The sequence below is a fragment of the Erythrolamprus reginae genome, chromosome 1 (assembly GCF_031021105.1).
Source record: "Erythrolamprus reginae isolate rEryReg1 chromosome 1, rEryReg1.hap1, whole genome shotgun sequence".
NCBI classification, from domain to species: Eukaryota; Metazoa; Chordata; class Lepidosauria; order Squamata; family Dipsadidae; genus Erythrolamprus; species Erythrolamprus reginae.
The window spans coordinates 204,163,801-204,182,121 of record NC_091950.1 but is presented as its reverse complement, the minus strand read 5'-3'; the positions used below and the strand labels follow the sequence as shown (position 1 = coordinate 204,182,121).

At 40.9% G+C, this 18,321-nt stretch overlaps 1 protein-coding gene across 1 annotated transcript in view; it reads right to left on the bottom strand.

The window, feature by feature from the left end:
• Positions 1-4,685: 4,685 nt before the first annotated feature.
• CMKLR2 (chemerin chemokine-like receptor 2) overlaps positions 4,686-18,321 on the bottom strand; it is a 30,634-nt gene continuing 16,998 nt past the window's right edge. The window contains exons 3-5 of the mRNA XM_070731986.1: positions 17,028-17,070; positions 16,332-16,381; positions 4,686-6,532 (exon numbers count right to left, since the gene is read on the bottom strand). Coding sequence (XP_070588087.1) covers positions 5,441-6,502 — 1,062 coding nt within the window. The 5' untranslated portion in view covers positions 6,503-6,532; positions 16,332-16,381; positions 17,028-17,070 and the 3' untranslated portion in view covers positions 4,686-5,440. The remainder of the gene's footprint in view (positions 6,533-16,331; positions 16,382-17,027; positions 17,071-18,321) is intronic.

The following is an 18,321-nucleotide window of genomic DNA, read 5'->3' as shown; positions in this document are numbered from 1 at the left end:
CTTTTGGGGCAAGATTGGGCCTAGGCAAAATATTCTAAAAGTTTTAAAAGCAACTGAATGGACTGACTGGAATTGAATATTTTCTGCCCGGATGTCTTGGTCTCTAGAGGATGTAACTTGATTGGAAAGGACTTTTCTCTCTCCTGAAAACCCAGACATTCTACTAGTAATCTATATTCTCTTCATTTAACCTATAGTATGCACAGGGCAAATAATATTGTACTATTGAGTCCAAGGAAAGCTAAGGCTAGAAAATGTGGGCAACAAAGCTCCATCTAAGTGCTAGGTCAGTGATGGTGAACTTTTTTTGGCTCAGGTACCAAAAGGGTGAGTGCGCATGTGCCGGACCCATAATGCAATGCCCTCCCTCCCTCACCCCCCAACACCGTTCATATGTGCACAACCACCTTCTGCATGCACACAGGCCTCGCTGAAGCCTCTGGACTTCCGGTAGGCTGATTTTTGCTGTCCCAAGAGTTCAGGAAAGCCTCCTGAACCCTGGGAACCGCGAAAAACAGTTCAACAGCCCAACGGGAAGTCAGTTTCTGAAGTTCCACTTGGCCCTTTGGGCTGTTTTTTGCCATTCCCAGGCTTTAGGAGGCTTTCCTGAAGCCTGGGGAGAGCAAAACAAAGGCTGAAAATCCAATTGACTGGTGTAAGCATATGTGCTAGAGCTGACATAGGGCAATGCCTCTCGTGACCTCAGATATGGCTCCGCATGCCCCCTGTGTGGCACACGTGCCATAGGTTTGCCATTACACTAGGTGATAGCAACCTATAGAACAGTGGCACTTGCTCCCATTTTGGCACCCAAGTGTCCTCTCTGTATCTCTCTCTCTGTCTCTCTGTATCTCTATCTATCTCTATTTCCCCACCGCCTTCTCTCTCTCTATCTTCTCTATCTCAGAAAACCGAAGCTGGGCCAACCTGGTGATCTCTGCTTCACTTCTCCTTTCTTCTTGGCAACTTTTTGGAAATCCAGCTGGCTGAGGAAAGAACACGAGCCATGGCAGAGGCTTTCCTTTGGGTGAACTTCTTCCCACTCTTCCTTTTGTGACCACCTGACTGGCTGTGGCAAGGCTGGGAGTGTGCGCACGAGCAGCCGGGCTCACCTGGCTCAGCCAAAGTGTAGCAAAGGCATGTAAAGGGCGGGTGGCCACTCGCTTGAGGAGGGTCTCCTTGCTTGTGTGCACCCTCCCAGCCCTATCATCACATAAGAAATCTAAAAGTTGCCCTGAGGAGGAAACAGGTCTTAATTCAGTATCCTCCATCTAAATCTTATTCATACCGTGGTAGCTAAGAGAACTTGAAATCTTCAAGACTTTGTTTGAAAAAGAAGACAGCATCATTTAACTGCAGAACTTGTCCTAGTGGGATGGATTAATTGTCCTGTTAGTTTACAGTCAATACCAATTAGAGTGCAGTCTTTTCCTTCTAGCCCTCGGCTATTTTAAAATTCCATACTTGTTCATGGCTCATTAGGGTAGGTATTTGTTCTTGATACCTCAATGATTGTGTTTACATTGGGGGAAGCTATATCTACTTCTTGCCTCAGCCACCTAAATTAAGATCAACCAAGTGTTTCAACAATTTGTATTCAATCAAGGAAGCCACTTGAATTTGCATGTCTACTAAATCAACTAGATCAGTGGTGACGAACCTATGATATGTGCCAGAGGAGGCAGGCATAGCCTTCTCTGTGAGAATGCACGCTGTCACCCCAGATGTTTCGGGTCTCTGCCATACATGCGTGTGTGCCTCCCACCGGCCAGCTGGTCTTCAGGTCTCTGCCACATGTGTGGGGAGTGGGCACAGAGCGTGAGCGTATGTGCCCACACCTCGCAGTTTGGGTGAGGTGCGGGTACATGCGAAGGGTGTGGGTGCATACGAAGGGTGCACTTTGGGCACTCGGTGCCTAAAAGGTTTGCCATCACTGAACTAGGTTGCTATAGAGCAGTGTTTCCCAACCTTGGCAACTTGAAGAGATCTGGACTTCAACTCCCAGAATTCCCCTGCCAGCATTTGCTGGCTGAGGAATTCTGGGAGTTGAAGTCCAGATCTCTTCAAGTTGCCAAGGTTGGGAAACACTGCTGTAGAGAAAGGAAGGCATAAATGGTGAACCATCTAGATATGCCCTAATGCAGTGTTGGCAAACCTTTTCAGCATTGAGTGCCAAAACAGGAGTGCACATGCACATGTCTGCTGAAAACCAGAAGAGCCACCACCTGATGTGCATGCATGCTCTGGGCAGCTGCTCTTCCAGTTTCTGGTGCTCCCATACGTGTGAAGACCAGCTGTCCGATGCGCCAGAACCCAGAAACGCAGTGGGCAACAGCTCATGTGCCCGGAGAGATAGTTCTGCATGCCACTAGAACACGTGAGCCATAGGTTCACCACCCCAGCTTTAATCGGTAATCAACGAAGCAGTATAGCTTTCAGATGTCAGATGTTTAGATAGGATTTAGCATTTTTATCCACCTATCAAGTCCTTCCCAAGAATCTGGGATAGGACATGTTGTTATTTCATGGGTTTAAGATATCACAGGAAGCTGCTGTTTGCAATTGTCAGTGCTTTTGTCAATGGTGTTCAAATGGTGCTCCAATTGTTTTGTGATTGCACCCGAGGGGCCTATTAGTATTGGTACTATCTTTGCTTTCTTTTGGCCTACTTTTCTTTCCAGGTCCTTGTATTTTGTGATTTTCTCCAAATCTTTCTCTTCTATTCTGCAGTATTATTGTTACTCTTAAAGGTGGGGAACTGCCACTGTAAGTAAACCCCATATTTAAAGGACCAATTCTAGTTCAGGCTTATGTCTCTTTATTGTAGAGATAGAGGTTATGTGAAGGTTATATGCAGCAAACTGCCTACCCCTAACAGACCTCTCATGCCTACATGATCTCACCCAATTCACACAGCCAGGATTATATATGACATTATCCCCTACTGGTACATGATCGCATCTAGGTTGTGTCATCAGGATGTTCTTAAGGATTTGCTGGGAGACTTCACCAATAAAAGTGCTGTTACTTTTTTCTATCTTTTGCTGCTTGGAAAACTATATAAAACAGTCAGACATCTTAGCATCCTGAAATGCCTTATCTCTAACTCCAGCACTTCATGGTATTGGGACAAGTTAATTTTCTTCTATTTGTGCAAAGAGATGGTCAGTGCTATCTCCAAAACTATTCACAGGGTTGTCTGAATATTCTTAAAGCTGTCCCCTCCCCCAACCATTAAGTTTGGCAACATGGCAAAATCCAAATGAAAGTAAACTTTATTCTTTTGGAATTGGGGGAAATATAGTCATTCACTCACTTACTTACTTGTATAGTTTATAGAACATATAACCATACTGACTCAGAGCAGTGTAGAACTTCCCAAATTTATAATTTGGAATTAAAACAGACAGTAATCAAATTTAAAACAAAAAACATACTCTGTAATTTTGTGTACCACATAATACACAATATAACGTTTTAGGGCTGAACAACAATTTAAATTGGCTGCTTGTGGAGAGAGACTTTAAACTGCTTGGTTTGCACTTTATTTTTAATTACTGCAAAATATCTTATTTTGAGACAGGGAGGGTTGGAAATTACCATCCTAGGTGTTATTTCTAAAAAAAATGTGCTGACTTGAGTCACATGGAAAAGCAGGTGCAATACCTCTGCTTTAGCATTTTGTTGGCTTCCTCCTGTGTCCACCCCACCCGCCACCGCTGGGACCTGAAACAGCAAAAAAAAAAATCCTCAAAGAAGAGATCTATCCGAACAAACTATATAAACTTATGGATCTCTTTAACAGAAAGATATAAAATAAGTGATTAACAATACTTTAACTCTGACCAGGGATAAAATTGCTGTCAAAACATTGACAGCATTTTTTTTTAGATTTAAGGAATGAGTAAGCCATTTGAATCTTTCCAAAGCTTTCTACCAGCAGCCCACTAAGGATCAATTGATTGATTTAACTCAAATGGTACGGTAACTAGGAGGCAATCATACTATGGATGGAAAGAAAGGGCTCTGGAACAACTCCTCTACCATTATGTCTCTTTACTTAAATATGCATTCAAATGGATAGAATCTCTCAAAACTGAATACCAAAAAATGAAATTCATAGCTATTCTGGATAATCTATAAAAGATGGAACGTGATGAATTAACAGAGAAAGTCTAGGAGTCCAACATAATTGAAAAGATACTAGATTGAGGAAGCCTAGATTAAGACTGGAATCACACATCACATTTTATCATAATCCATCTAGTCATGACTTGTAGTGATGTGGAATTCAGGCACTGATGACAGATGTTAATCTAATCCAGCCACTTCCAAATAGGGGTTTCTGGGTGTTGAACTAAAACATCTGCCATCAATAATAGAATGTGATCATCCAACTTGGTAGGTGGTCAAAGCATCTAAGATTTTAAAAAGACATTCTTATATTTCAATGTCATTTGCCATTCTGAGTAATGATTTATTTTGGCAAAGTCATCATGTTGACTTCTATGTATATATTTGCCAGGAAAATGGAAATTGGGAGCAAAAAATGTAACTGTAATCATGCTTATTTGAACATGGATATTATGCTATAAATTAGAAAAATAGAAACTGATCTGTTGAATATGTGTTGAAATGTTACTTACATCAGTTTAAAATTGATTAAGGAAAATTCAGATACCACCTTGAAAGCAATAACAGAAAAGTGCTTTAATATATGCAGATGCCTATATCCAAGCAACAACAGTAACAAAAGAAGAGATCAAATTCTGCTTACATTGTACATTTTCATCGGTACTACCAGCATGGTAAATATAGAACTGTATCACTACAGTACTATAATTCAGTACTGTACCATATTACTATAAATATTGTAACACAGTGCATTTTTAGACAGCATAAAGATTAGATTAGATTTATTGGATTTATATGCCGCCCCTCTCTGCAAACTCGGGGCGGCATATAAGAGACAATATTTATCATAACACTTCATCATACATGTATAGCACAGGACTATTAGTCTGCCATGAGTTCCCCACTGATACCTTTTTTATTTTTGAGGAATGATAAAAATAAGGCAATACTATGACACAAAATGTACTTCGAAATCTTAAGTTTCTACAAAATGTCTTCTTTCTTCTTGAGGTGTTTCTCTTGCTAACATTTTTAACCTCAGCCTAGAAAAGTTCACAACATTGAAACTGATAGAAAAGCAAAGATTATTCTATATTGCTCTGCTTTTCCAGTCTGAAATTACTCTCCTATAACTCCTAAAGGATAATTAGTGGCCAAGCCTAATTGCTGAAGCTTTGAGTTATTATACCTGCAAGCCATACGTTGGGGCCTTCAGCCATACATTTACATTATTCTAAGCTGCATTAATGTTCATCACTAAATTGAATTTAATTTACAAAGAGGGATGCAGTCATTGCAAAATTTCCTACAGAGGGCATTCTATCACTGGGATTTCAGTCAACTGCAGACTCAGCGAATTCTGACCCTGATCACTCACTGTAGCAGATCGGCTGATTTCCCACAGGGTGTGTTTGACCAACTCTGAGAATGTCACACTGAAGCAGGATGAGAGCTTCTTACTGAGAAGGACATAAAGGATAGGGTTCAGGCAACTATTAATGAAGGCAAAGCCCGTTGAAAGAGGGATAGCATTTTCAAGCAAATCATGCAAAGCAGTGTTATGATGAGCTGCCAGTTCCAGAATGCTAAATATTTGATATGGGGTCCAGCAAATAAAAAAAGCCGCCACCACAACAAGAATAGTCCAGAAGAGCCTGCTGGAGGTTAATACTGTACTTTTTTTAACCTGGCTGACCAGAAAGGAATAACAAACAATCATGGTTAAGAGTGGAAAGAGATAGCTACAGATGAACTTTATCCATATAAGTGCGTGATGTCTGAATACAGTAATATCATGGTCATGGTGAAAGTTGTAATAGCATATGGTGATATTTTGGGGTAGTAGAAATGTGTCTTTGAAATACAGTGCTGGGCTTCCAAGAACTGTAGACAAAATCCAAATGAGTGAAACATGGATATAGGCATTCCCAAGTGTCCGGTGCCTATAGGAGAAGGCAGGGTGGATCAGATGGACATAGCGATCAAGGCTGATTGCTGTCAGGAAAAAGACACTGGCAAACATGTTGAGCAAGATAATAAAAGCATTTGCTTTGCACAGCCATTTCCCAAAAGGCCAGTGGAAGCCCATGATAATATATGCAATATACAGGGGCAAGAACAAAAGAAATATTAAGTCTGCAATTGCCAAGTTGAGGAACCAGATGGATGTAACTGTCTTATTCCATTTGAAGCCCATGATCCAAATAACTATTGCATTGCCAGGTACTCCTAAGAGAAAAGCTGTCATCTGCAGCACGAGAGAAGCAATTTGTGCATGACTGAGGTAGGCCTGGGCCTGAGGTGGCTCACCTTCCTCATAATCTTCAAAGTATTCAGTAAAGTTATCTTGGAAGTCAGCTGATGACATGACCACCCTCTGTTGCCTGGGAACCTGGATCTGGAGGAAAAGGGATAATAGAGCAGGTAGTTATAGTGGTACTTAAAGCATCTTGCTCGTATCTATAGGCTCACAAATGCTGCTCAGTTTATTCAATCTTGTACAGCATGTTTTCAACTATTGATCTGTATGGTAGATGGAGTCTTGTTTAAAAGATATGGGAAAGCCAACATTACAATATAGCACACTGTTCATTTAGACTACGTCATGTTCGGCAAAGAATTGGGGGTGAGAGGGAAACAGACTGGGAATAGCTGTCACAGAATCTGCCTCTCTCTCTCCTTTCAGTGCTTTTTCCCTAATGTTCTCTGTGATGTTGACAGGGTTCACACATCCACTACTGTACTTTATTTGGTCTGACATAACATGATGTGTGAATGCAGCTTGTAGTTTCTATTTTTTGATCTGTGGGTCAATGTGAAATATGAATTGACCCACTTCTGAGAGTCACACAGTATCATTAAGCAGAATACAGCTTTGTATGGCAAAGTCCACTCTTTCCGTAAAATATGTGGTGTTGCAGTTAAGACATTAGGCTAGAAACCAGAAGACTGTGAGTTCTAGACTTTTAGTTCCACCTTGGGCACAAAGCCAGCTGGATTACCTTGGGCCAGTTATTCTCCCCCAGCCCTAGGAAGAAGGCAATGAAAAGGCACTTCTGGAATCTTGACAAGAAAACTTTAGGGACTTATCCAAGAGTCAAAAAACTAACTTAAAGTTTAAAAAGAATGCATGTGGAAAAGGAGAACTGCACTACTGAAACCCCTGCGTTAAAAATGGCAAGACTAAAACATAGCACCTCTTAAAAGCTGGGAAGCTTGGTTGGCTATTGCTTGTCAGAATCAAACAATAGTGTAGGACAGTACCCCATATGCATTGAATCAATACCTACTACACAAGGTACTGTCCTATAAGAACCTATACGAGAAACCAAAAGTGGTAAAACATGAAAAACACTGAAATGGTCAGAAAGCAACATTGTTTAAAATAGTTTTTTTTCCATCTAGGAAGATAAAAAAAATATTAAGAAGAGATGTTTCTTTAGAATATATTAATTGCCGCAATACTTGTCCTTCCACAGAAATCTCTTGACAGAAAGTCAGATAGAAAAATGCTAGGAAATTCTAATGTGTAATATTTTATGAAAACCATGTCATTAAAATATAAATGAACTCTTCACAATCTCTTTTTAAAGGCTATAAACAAATATCACCTTTTCTATGCTGGAGACATTTCAGGGGAAATAACATGCATTTATTTATTCCCATTGTGAACTGTGCCTCATTTCCTAATCCCTTTTATTCTGATGTATGGCTGTTATGGGCACATTTACCTAAACAATTTGTTGTGCATTTCGACACAACATGCACATTTTTTTATGGCAAGCCCACAGGGTGGAAGAAAATGTTTTCTTAATTTTAAAATCACAGGGCATATGTGAAAACAAAACACACTTTCCACATACTGGTAAGTACAACCATGGCGATAATAGTCTTGGGTTGGAAGGATGCGACAAAATGGACAATGCAAAATTGGTACCGGTACATCCTATGCATGTATCATATTCAATTTGAGATTATGGATAAAAGGATGAATTTGGTTAATGAAACTGATTTGTGACTGGAACAAGGTAAGACGATATATGGTTAGTAGAATCCGAGACCAAGCTACAACGAATAAATTGGAATCACTTTATAATATGTAAATAGATATTTTGCTCTTGAGTTAAAATGGTGTGTATAAGAAACACCCCCAATTCGGTGGTGGGGTGTGAATGTTTGTCTGCTGGTGGGCACCAATCACTGAACACTTGTTATATGTTGTGTGAGTGTTTTATATTCTATATTTTAAAATAAATTTAAAAATTTAATTTAAAAAAATAGTGGTAAGTACAACCATAACATAAAAAGGAGCTACAACTTTAACAAAGTAGCTGCCCATCAGGGTGGATTCCCGATTCCGCTGCTACCAGTGCGCTGTGTGCACAGCTTTGCTTCTGCTGCAGACGTGCACACACGTCCCCTTTTGTGCATGCGCGAGAAACAAAATCTTGCGAGGGGATGTGTGTGTGAGAGATAGTTTGGTGATTTTTTTTTGCTTTTGTGCATGCACAAAAGCCAAAAATTGCCAAAATCTCATGCACAGAAGCAAAATCTCACTAGGATGCGTGCACACACCCGCAGCAGAAGCAAAGCTGCACACACAGCTCAATTTTCACTACTCGTGCGCCATCCTCATCTATATCGGTAGCAACCTGATATTGCTCCCTGTCTCTAAAATAATTGTACTTTTTAAATTGTAAATATCCTTTAGGTTGCAACTTTAGCCAAACTATCTGGGAAATAAAACTTATTCAACTCAATGATGAAACTGAAGAACAGCTTTTGAGGTGTCATGCATCCCACTGAAAGCATGTAGAGTCATACAACTGAAAATTTCCATGTGCCACTCAACCTCATTAAGTTTAATTAACTTCATTGCTAAATAATCAAAACATGCAATGCAGATGTACTTAGAACAGCATGTGCAAAAACAGCTTGCAGAATTGAGAAGAACACTTTATGGGGCAATTTTGAAAATTATGTTGGAAACATCAATAATAAAACCAGCTTGACATACTTTCATTTTATTCACAGTGGCAAGATTTTAGATATTACTTACAGTACATTGGTCTGCATTATGAATATAGCCTGGCGATAAATGATCCCCACATAAGAGGAACATATTTTTAGCATATTTGCTGATCAATTCAGCTGGTTAAATCACCTGATTTGATTCTGACTTTTAAAAGCCCTGCAGAAAAAGTCAAGTGAAGTGAATAATTTTTTCCTTTCCTTTCTCTTTTTTAACAAAAATACCACAAACTGAATAGTAGGTGATTTTTAAAAAAATCAGTATCTCCCTTTAGGCTGGGAAGAATGCATTATTGTGTGATTGAACAGATAGCAGACTCTGAGAACAAAGAGGACCATTACAGAGGAAAATATGAAACATAATCAACTCAGCCTTTATTACATCAAGTATAACTTGAACTAAAACTGCTTTTGAAGACTTTTCCCCAAGATTTTGTCAATTTACCCTACCAGCAATAAAAATCATTCAAGGAATCCAAGTGGTTATACAATGGTACCTCTACTTACAAACTTAATCTGTTCTGTGACTAGGTTCTTAAGTAGAAAAGTTTGTAAGAAGAAACAATTTTTCCCATAGGAATCAATGTAAAAGCAAATAATGTGTGTGATTGGGGAAACCACAGGGAGGGTGGAGGCCCTGTTTCCTCCCAGGAGATTCCTAGAGAGGCCCCACGGAGGCTTCCCCCTGCCCTTTCCGGTTACAGTTTTGGAGGCTCGGGTTTGTAAATAGAAAATGGTTCTTGAGAAGAGACAAAAAATCTTGAATACCCAGTTCTTATCTAGAAAAGTTCGTAAGTAGAGGCGTTTGTAGGTAGAGGTACCACTGTAGGGTCCTGAGTTCCAATGGCTGAGACAATTAATGCTGTTACTAATTGAAATGAACAGTGACAACATTGTGAGGAAATGGAATTAGCCAGATCAAGTCACAGGAACACACTGGGAGGAATTTAGTAACCTTTATTCTGTGGTCCTGTCACTCCTGCTCCATTCTATCAACACCACTAAAAGATTTCTTCACACTGCCAATATTAACTTCAGCTGCACACAAAGCTTAATTTGAGAAATAGGGCTATTTAAAAATGTTCTCTCTTTGATTTATGGAACAGACATTTTTTTCCATTGCAATAAATTTACAGGTTTTGCAAATTTGCAGTAGAAGCAATGCACAGAATAGCCTAGTTGATCTTGATAACTTCACTAATCTCCTCTCCTACCCTTACAGGCTTGTCCTGGGCACACAGATACATACACAATTGATGAATGTTTAATAATTTTAAGTACAAGTAGCACTTGTTTTGGTCCATTGAAGGAAAAAGAGCATTCCTGAAGTACCAAGAACAAGCAAGACTGACTTGCAATCTACTGCAAATCCTCCATCATACGACTGAGAAAGTGAGCAAGAGCCAAGGAAGAAGCACACTTGCCAGCCTAGAAAAGAAAAGTATGGCACTTCTTGCCTTTATTTAAGTGAAAATGCAGCATCTTAATGAACAAAAATTTCTGAACATTGTGCTGACCCTGCCTTTGTCTTAACACAGAAGTCCAAAATCTCACCAGCAGTGCAACTATGGACTTTTTAGTCCACATCATTTGTATATGATCATTTTGTGTACCATCCAAGATCATAAAGTGGCTGTGCTTTTGAGCATCTCCATTTAAATATGTTGAGCAATATAAATGTTATATTAATTCCATCTATATAACTTAGATTGAATTTATATAACATTTATATTGCTCAACGTATTTAAAGCACGGAGGTCAAATGCCAACTTTCTCCATTCATTTCCACTCTTTCTTTCCTTCATCTGTTCTCCTCAATACTGGCTTTAAGACTGAGCTTGGATTATCTGCATCTTCTAACCATATGGAAGATTAAACTTTTTCTTTCAAACGTTAACATTAAGCTAACAAATGTTATTTAGCAGAGAGGGTATATGGTTTAGTGGCAAAGATAACTTTTGAACATATTTTCAAAATGTGACATTTTGTCCGGGATGCAAGCTATGTCATGTAATTCTTCCCAAGAGGACGAATTCTACGCAAAGCATCAGTACCACCCATATGACTCATGGAAAAAAAATGTAAAAATGAGAAAGTCATTTAAACAGCTGCAGTTGGAAACAATTTTGGGGTCAGAATGCATACATGTTATTTTCAGTGAAAATAAAATCGACTGGCCACTTTAAATAAAAAAAATATTTGCTATTCTTAGCAAGGAGCTCAGTCTTGTTGCCATTTTTTCTATATCTTCAATGCTTAAGCCACAAGTCATTTGGATCACAAACATGCATATATTAATGCATGTATACAAACACAAATATGCACATTATTTTCTCATGTGGTTTTTCCTGTATTTTCCTACACATTTCCAAAAATCTGATATTTAAGAAAAGAATTTCCATTAGGCACAATCGTATAGAAATAAAGCACCATGCTAGGCAGTGGTAGTGCATCCAAATTTTGGATAATGCAAACTGATATATTTTCTAATGCTGAAGGAAAAATTGGTTCATGGCTTTTTTTGTATTTTAATTTATTTTTCTTCTTTTAAAATTATGTTAATAGTTTATCAAATCATTGCAGACTGGAATGTAGAAAATTATTTCCTCTATTACTGGATGTATGCATGTATGTATGTATGTATGGATTGATTGATACTTTCTAATATTCCCTGCAAGATAAACTGTCTTTGCTCTTCAGGTTGGGCTAAGATAGGCCTGTATTTGTCTTAACAAGATGTTTGTAGTTTGTCTTCTAATAATATAGATACTGTAACTCTTTAGTGTTGATTGACATCTGCTTTGTCTCTTCATGGACTCTAAATAACCTTATGATTTTTTTTCCTCATTAACATCCTAAATTTTATGCTCACAGGTTCTTTAGAGTTTATTTAAATTAACTTATGTGGTATTATATGTAAATGTTTAACAACATAATTGATTTTCTATGCATGAGAGAGGGTGCTTTTGTCTTATCCAATCAACATTTTTGGTAATTTCCCTTGATGCTTTAACTTACCGGTAATTTTTTTTTAACCTGTATACAGTAATACCTCGACTTATGAATTTAATTGGTGCCGGGAGGAGGCTCGTAAGTCGAAAAGCTCGTAAGTCGAAACATTGTTTCCCATAGGAATCAATGGAAAAGTGATTAATGCGTGCAAGCCCAAAAATCAAAATCAGCTAGCGGGGGGGCGGCGGCTGGGTCCGGCTCCCGCCGCTGATGCAGTTGCAGAGCCACGTGATGTGGCTGCGGGAATAAAGCGTTGCGCCCCCCTGATGGCGTCCGGACCCCCCACCCCCAGCAGAAGCCAAGGACCCCCAGAGTGGGGTGGCAGGCGAGGCGACCGCCTCTCCGCTCGCCAAGTGCCGCGGGGAAGGAGGGAGAGAGAAGCAGGCAGACAGCAGCCGCTTTCCTGCTTCCCTTCCTTACTTCCCGCTGATGCAGTTGCAGAGCCACGCGAGGTGGCTGCGGGAACAAAGCGTCGCGCCCCCCTGACGGCGTTCGGCAGCTTCTGAAGTGGCGCTGGGTGAAAGAGGGCGGGCGGACAGCAGCAGAAGGCGAGAGGTGCCTCTTTGCGCACTCGATCTGCAGCGGGGGCGTCCTCGGCCCAAGGACCTCGGGGGTTGGGGGCGAGCTTTGCCAAGAGGGACTGGGTGGCGACTGCACCGGGCTCGGCTGGGGGGGGTCCTTGGCTTCTGCTGGGGGTGGGGGGTCCGGACACCTCCTTCTCCGGCTCTCCGGCAGATCGAGCGTGCGAAGAGGCACCTCTCACCTTCCGCCGCTGCCCGCCTGCCCTCTTTTGCCCAGCACTGCTTTGGAAGCCGCCGAACGCCGTCAGGGGGGCACAACGCTTTGTTCCCGCAGCCACCTCGCGTGGCTCTGCAATTGCATCAGCGGGAAGGAAGGAAGGGAAGCAGGAAAGTGGCTGCTACCCGCCTGCTTCTCTCTCCCTCCTTCCCCGCGGCACTTGGCGAGCAGAGAGGCGGTCAAAAATATTAAAAAGAGGAATGTTTGTTAGGAAATGGAAGGGTGAGGCCAGGTTTCAAATAAGGGTCCGAAAAAGTGGGGGGTTTGTCAGTATTGTTGCATGATAGAGGAAACAGGTCCATTGATGTTTCTAATGGCTGTATAAGTCAATTAGTGCTTTAAACAGGCGTTGGTCCATGGTGGCCAATCGCCAAGCGGTCACGCCCATTAGCCAGGCATGTCCAGCCATGGGTGGGGCACTTGGCACAGGTTCCCAAGCCTGAAGGTGGGCATCTTACACAAGGTTCCCAAGCCTCTTTTGGGTGTCTTTGCCTAGGTTCCCAAGCCTAAAGGAGGTGTCTTAATGGTTCCCAAGCCATAGTAAAACATCAGTTCTGCAGAGATAAGAATTTTTCACCAGCGGAAATGGAGCTGCATGCACATTTCCATCACCGCCGCCCGTGCATGCACCATGCATACGAGATTCAACTTCTGCACATGTGCAGCAGCCAAATCTCGCTGCCCAAGTCAGCAGCCACAGCACCCCCATGCTAGGTGGGCCCAAATAGTGCGGCACTCATCCATCAGGTGTGGGGCACCTCCACTGCTGCCGCTGCTGTAGCTGGCTGGCGGCCGCAGGGCTGGGTCCTGCAAGGTGCAGTGGTCAATCCCAGTCAGAAGCCACCAGTGGGAAGAAATCCTGCAGGAAGGAGAGCAGCTCATTGGGAAGATGATGTTCCCACATCGCCCACTTGCCAGAGTCTCCCCAACAAGCTGCTCTCCTTCCTGGAGCATTTCTTCCCACTGGTGGCTCCCGGCCGGGATTGCCTGCTGCCGCACCTCACAGGACCCAGCCCTGCTGCTGCCAGTCAGCTGCACTGGCAGCAGCAGCGGCAGAGGCACCCTGGTCATCAATCCCAGCAAGGAGTCGCCAGTGGGAAGAAATCCTGCAGGAAGGAAAGCAGCTCGTCAGGAAAACTCTGGCAAGTGGGCGACGCAGGCGGTGCAGAAGCATTGTCCCCCCAACTCTCCTTCCTGCAGGATTCCTTCCCACTGGCAGATCCCGGCCAGAAATGATGGAGGCACCTCTGCTGCTGCTGCTGCTGCTGCTGCTACCGATGCAGCTTGCCAGCAGCTACAGGGCTAGGTCCTGTGTGGCAGTGGCCAATCCTGGCTAGAGCCACAGGAGCTGCAGGAAGGAGATTAGCTTTTCTGGGAGACTCTGGCCAGTGGGTAACGCAGGCAACGGGAGAGCATTGTCTCCCTGACAAGCTGCTTTCCTTCCAGCAGGATTTCTTCCTACTGGTGGCTCCTGGCCAGGACAGCTTTGGGCCATGAATCTGTGCATGTGCACGATGCTGAATGGTGGGTGCATGTGTGACCCCCACAAACATTCCAGTAGGGCTCCAAATGGCTGCCCTTTAAAGTGTATAGGCTTTAAGTAAGAGAGGGTATTGATTAGTATCAGGTATATTATAGAGAGAAATGAAAACTTCTGTAATAACAGTTACTTTCTGCTCAGACCAGGTGTGTGTGTGTGAGAGAGAGAGAGAGGAAGGAAGGAAGGAAGAAAAAGAAAGGAAGGGAGAGAAGGGGAGGGAGGAAAGAAAGAGGGAGAAAGGAAGATGAAGTAAGAGGAAGGGAAAGAAAGGTAGGAAGTTAAAGTCAGGAGGGAGGATGGAAGGAAGGAATAAAGATGTAAAGGGGTTCGTGTGACTAGGTAGGAGTGCACGATGTCGGGTTGGCCATGCCCACCCAGGTCTTGTGGCTCTCGGCATTTTGTTTTCTGTGGAAAATGAGTCCAAATGACTCTTTAAGTGTTTAAAATTGCTGATTCCTAGTCTAAATTAACAAAAAACCGCAAATGATTTAATGTGCCTCCTGCATCATTTTTATTACCTCCATGACATTAACCATTCAATTGATAAGCTATCCAAGAGTTCTAAATCCTTTGCTGGCATGCTCCTTATAGCATAGGTAGCAGATCACATGAAAATATATATTAATAAAATCCACTTATATAAATCAGTAAGGCTCATATAGGGTATTAAGAAAGAGAAAGAGAGAGGGGGAAGGAAGGAAGGAAGGAAGAGAGAAAGAAAGAGACAGAGAAAGAGAGAAAGAGAAAAAAAGAAAAAAGAAAGAAAGAAAAATAAAAAGAAAGAATGAGGAAGGAAGGAAGGGAGAGACGAGAGAGAAAGAAAGAGATAGGAAGAAGAGGAAGGAAACACCACAAACCCTGCCACTAGAGGTGGCTTCAGAAGACACTTTGAAACAGTACAGCAATTTAGAGCTGGAAATTATCTCAGAGGTCATCTACTCCAGTGTTTCCCAACCTTGGCAACTTGAAACAATTCTGGGAGTTGAAGTCCAAATATCTTTAAGTTGCCAAGGTTGGGAAACACTGATCTAGTCCATGCTGCATTGTCTGGATTATTTTGGTGCCCCTAACAGAGAGGAAAATTGCCAGAAAGGAGAAGGAGTTTACTAGGACAAGGCTAACATGCAGAGGAAGGCAGAGATAGTCCTTGACTTATCACCACAATTGAGCCAAAACTTTGGTTGTTAAGCAAGAGTATTGTTGAGTGAATTTCACTACATTTTACTCAATCCATGACATTTCCTGGATCTAACCGTCATGTGTATTGTTCTAACATGCAGACATTATGGTTAAATGTGTGGCAGAAAGTACACTCTGGATGTGTTTTTCCAAATGCAGTGAGATTGAATGTGTAGTTTTAGAAGAGCTGTGTATGTGTGTACATACATATACAGTATATATGGTAGATAATGTATACCTATGTTTAATATATATGTACACATATGACATATATAATAAGATTAAGTAGTATATTTTTGGATGTTTAGTAGTAGTAAATTGGACAGGGAAATTGAATCTTCTTGAGGTATTTGAGAGAAGAAAGGCCAGGCATCCTAATCCTAACCCTTGATGTGAGTGACCTCAAATTGGCCACGCTCACCCAGTCACATGACCATCCAGCAACCCCCCCACCCAATCACATGACTGCAAAACCACTCCCACCCAGTCACATGACCACAAAGCCATGACCACATCACATGACCATCAAGCCATACCTACAAAATAAGCCACACCCACAGAATTGTAGTTAAAAAAATTGAAACCCACCCATGTGTGCCTTACAATAAGTAGTAAAGGATAAGTAGGCAAAGGTTACCTTGTTAGTGCAGCGTCTGCCAGTTATAGAACATTCAAGCTGGGAATCAGCTACAAAACAAAAATAATGCAGGGATGTTGAAGTCTTCAAAACATCCAGAGATTCCCGTTACATAACTTTAAATCCACTTTTAAAATTGAGAAAGATTATTCTACATTGTGTAACTCTCCATGATTTTTTTCCCCATAGCCTTTGTATCCTTTCTTCTGTATTGTTTCCTCTGTAGCTCAATAATTGTGATAGGGAACAAAAGGGGATAACCTGGCAATGAGAAAAAAAGTCCTGATCTCCTGGTCTCATTCCAAAGTTAAGAAAATTTCACCTACCAGTATTTAGATTCCATAAAAGGAAGCTAATGAGGGTGGGTAAAATAAACTACAGTTACTGTATATTATTTCAGACAGCTGGTAGAGAGATAAAGAGAACACCAGCTTTTTGACTTTTGTTTTGGCTTTCAAATTATCAAGGATAGTTTAAAACAAGAAAGCACTTGCCCCCAACCTTTAGTATAACATTACAGAAAACCAACAAGTTCCTCATCTGGGGAACTGTGAAAAACAGTGCTTTTCAAAATGCAAAGCTGTTGAAGTGTCTTCATCTGAAAGAAAAGGGCTTTGTCTGAGATCACAAAGGTTAAAAGAAACAAAAACATATAAAGAAACTGAGAGAAGGGTGGGGAAAGAGCAGGATACTTACCACTCTAATTCTGCTGGGTGGAAAAGGCACCTGAAAAATCTCCCTGAAATACAATAGAATTCATTAGATTATGTTTTCCTGGCTGCTTCTTTCTTCTTTCAGTGTTCAGATTCCACTTTAGCAACAGGAAAGGTGGAAGCACTTCCTCAATGAGAACTGGCTTTATATTTTTGCACTGTTATTCCACAGCAAGAAAATCCTACCCAAATGAATCATTCCCTCTCTTGGTATTCATATGGAGATGAATTCTCTTTCTCTCTCTTTATCTCTCTCTCTCATACACACACACATACAAACCCAAAGAGACACACACACCTACCTCAATATAGCACTGCTAACCCTTCAACAAAGGGAACAGGGACTATCTTCCACTCAGTCCTACTAAGACCAAAGATCCACGCAGATCTGGGGTTACCTCATGGAGAAGTGTGACTTTTGGAAATCCAAATAGCTTTTATTTTGGCAAAGTTGGCATTCGCCTGGGATTGGGTGGGTGCTGGCAAATTACACAATCCTAACAATTATGGACAAGCAAAAATAACCTTCAAGAGGTTTATTCAGATGATACAAAAATATTTCAGTACCCTGTAGCTAAAGTCAGGCTGTACTATATATAGTATAGTGCGTATATATATATATATATATATATATATATATATATATATATATATATATATATATAACACTAAATAAGAAACACACACAGAATTGAACATACCAAGTAGCTTTAAAAAAGCCCTATAAAGCTAGGGAGTTTTCAATGTTAAGGTTTAAAAAGGAAATCTTGAAATAATAAACCTCCTCTAATATGATAAGCACAAAAAGTTATTTGTATCTTTATGCAATCCACCCACTTGGCAAGATAAGGTAGAACAGTTTTTTTTAATCAACCTTGATAACCACGTTCCCAATAATCCTCTTGTATAGATTTAAGCAGAAAAAGTATTATTTTCAGTTAGCTAGATGTTGTGTATATATACACACAAATTAAAAAACACTACAAATTAATTTTAAAATAAAAATTGCAAAAGCAGTAAAAGCGTTAACATATTTGCCAATATTGAAAACATTAGCTAAAACAAAATAAATGTTCAATATAATAAGGGCTGCAAAATGAGCCAGAAGAAAATTACAAACCTAAATACATTAAACATTTGTCATTCAAATCGTACTATTGGCAACATGACCTTTCAACAAATTCTGTTTAATGTAATATTACAATGTCTTTTCAGCTGGAGGCACAAATTTTTCAATGTCCTAAAAGGGGTAAATGGTTGCCTAATCAGGGAACCCC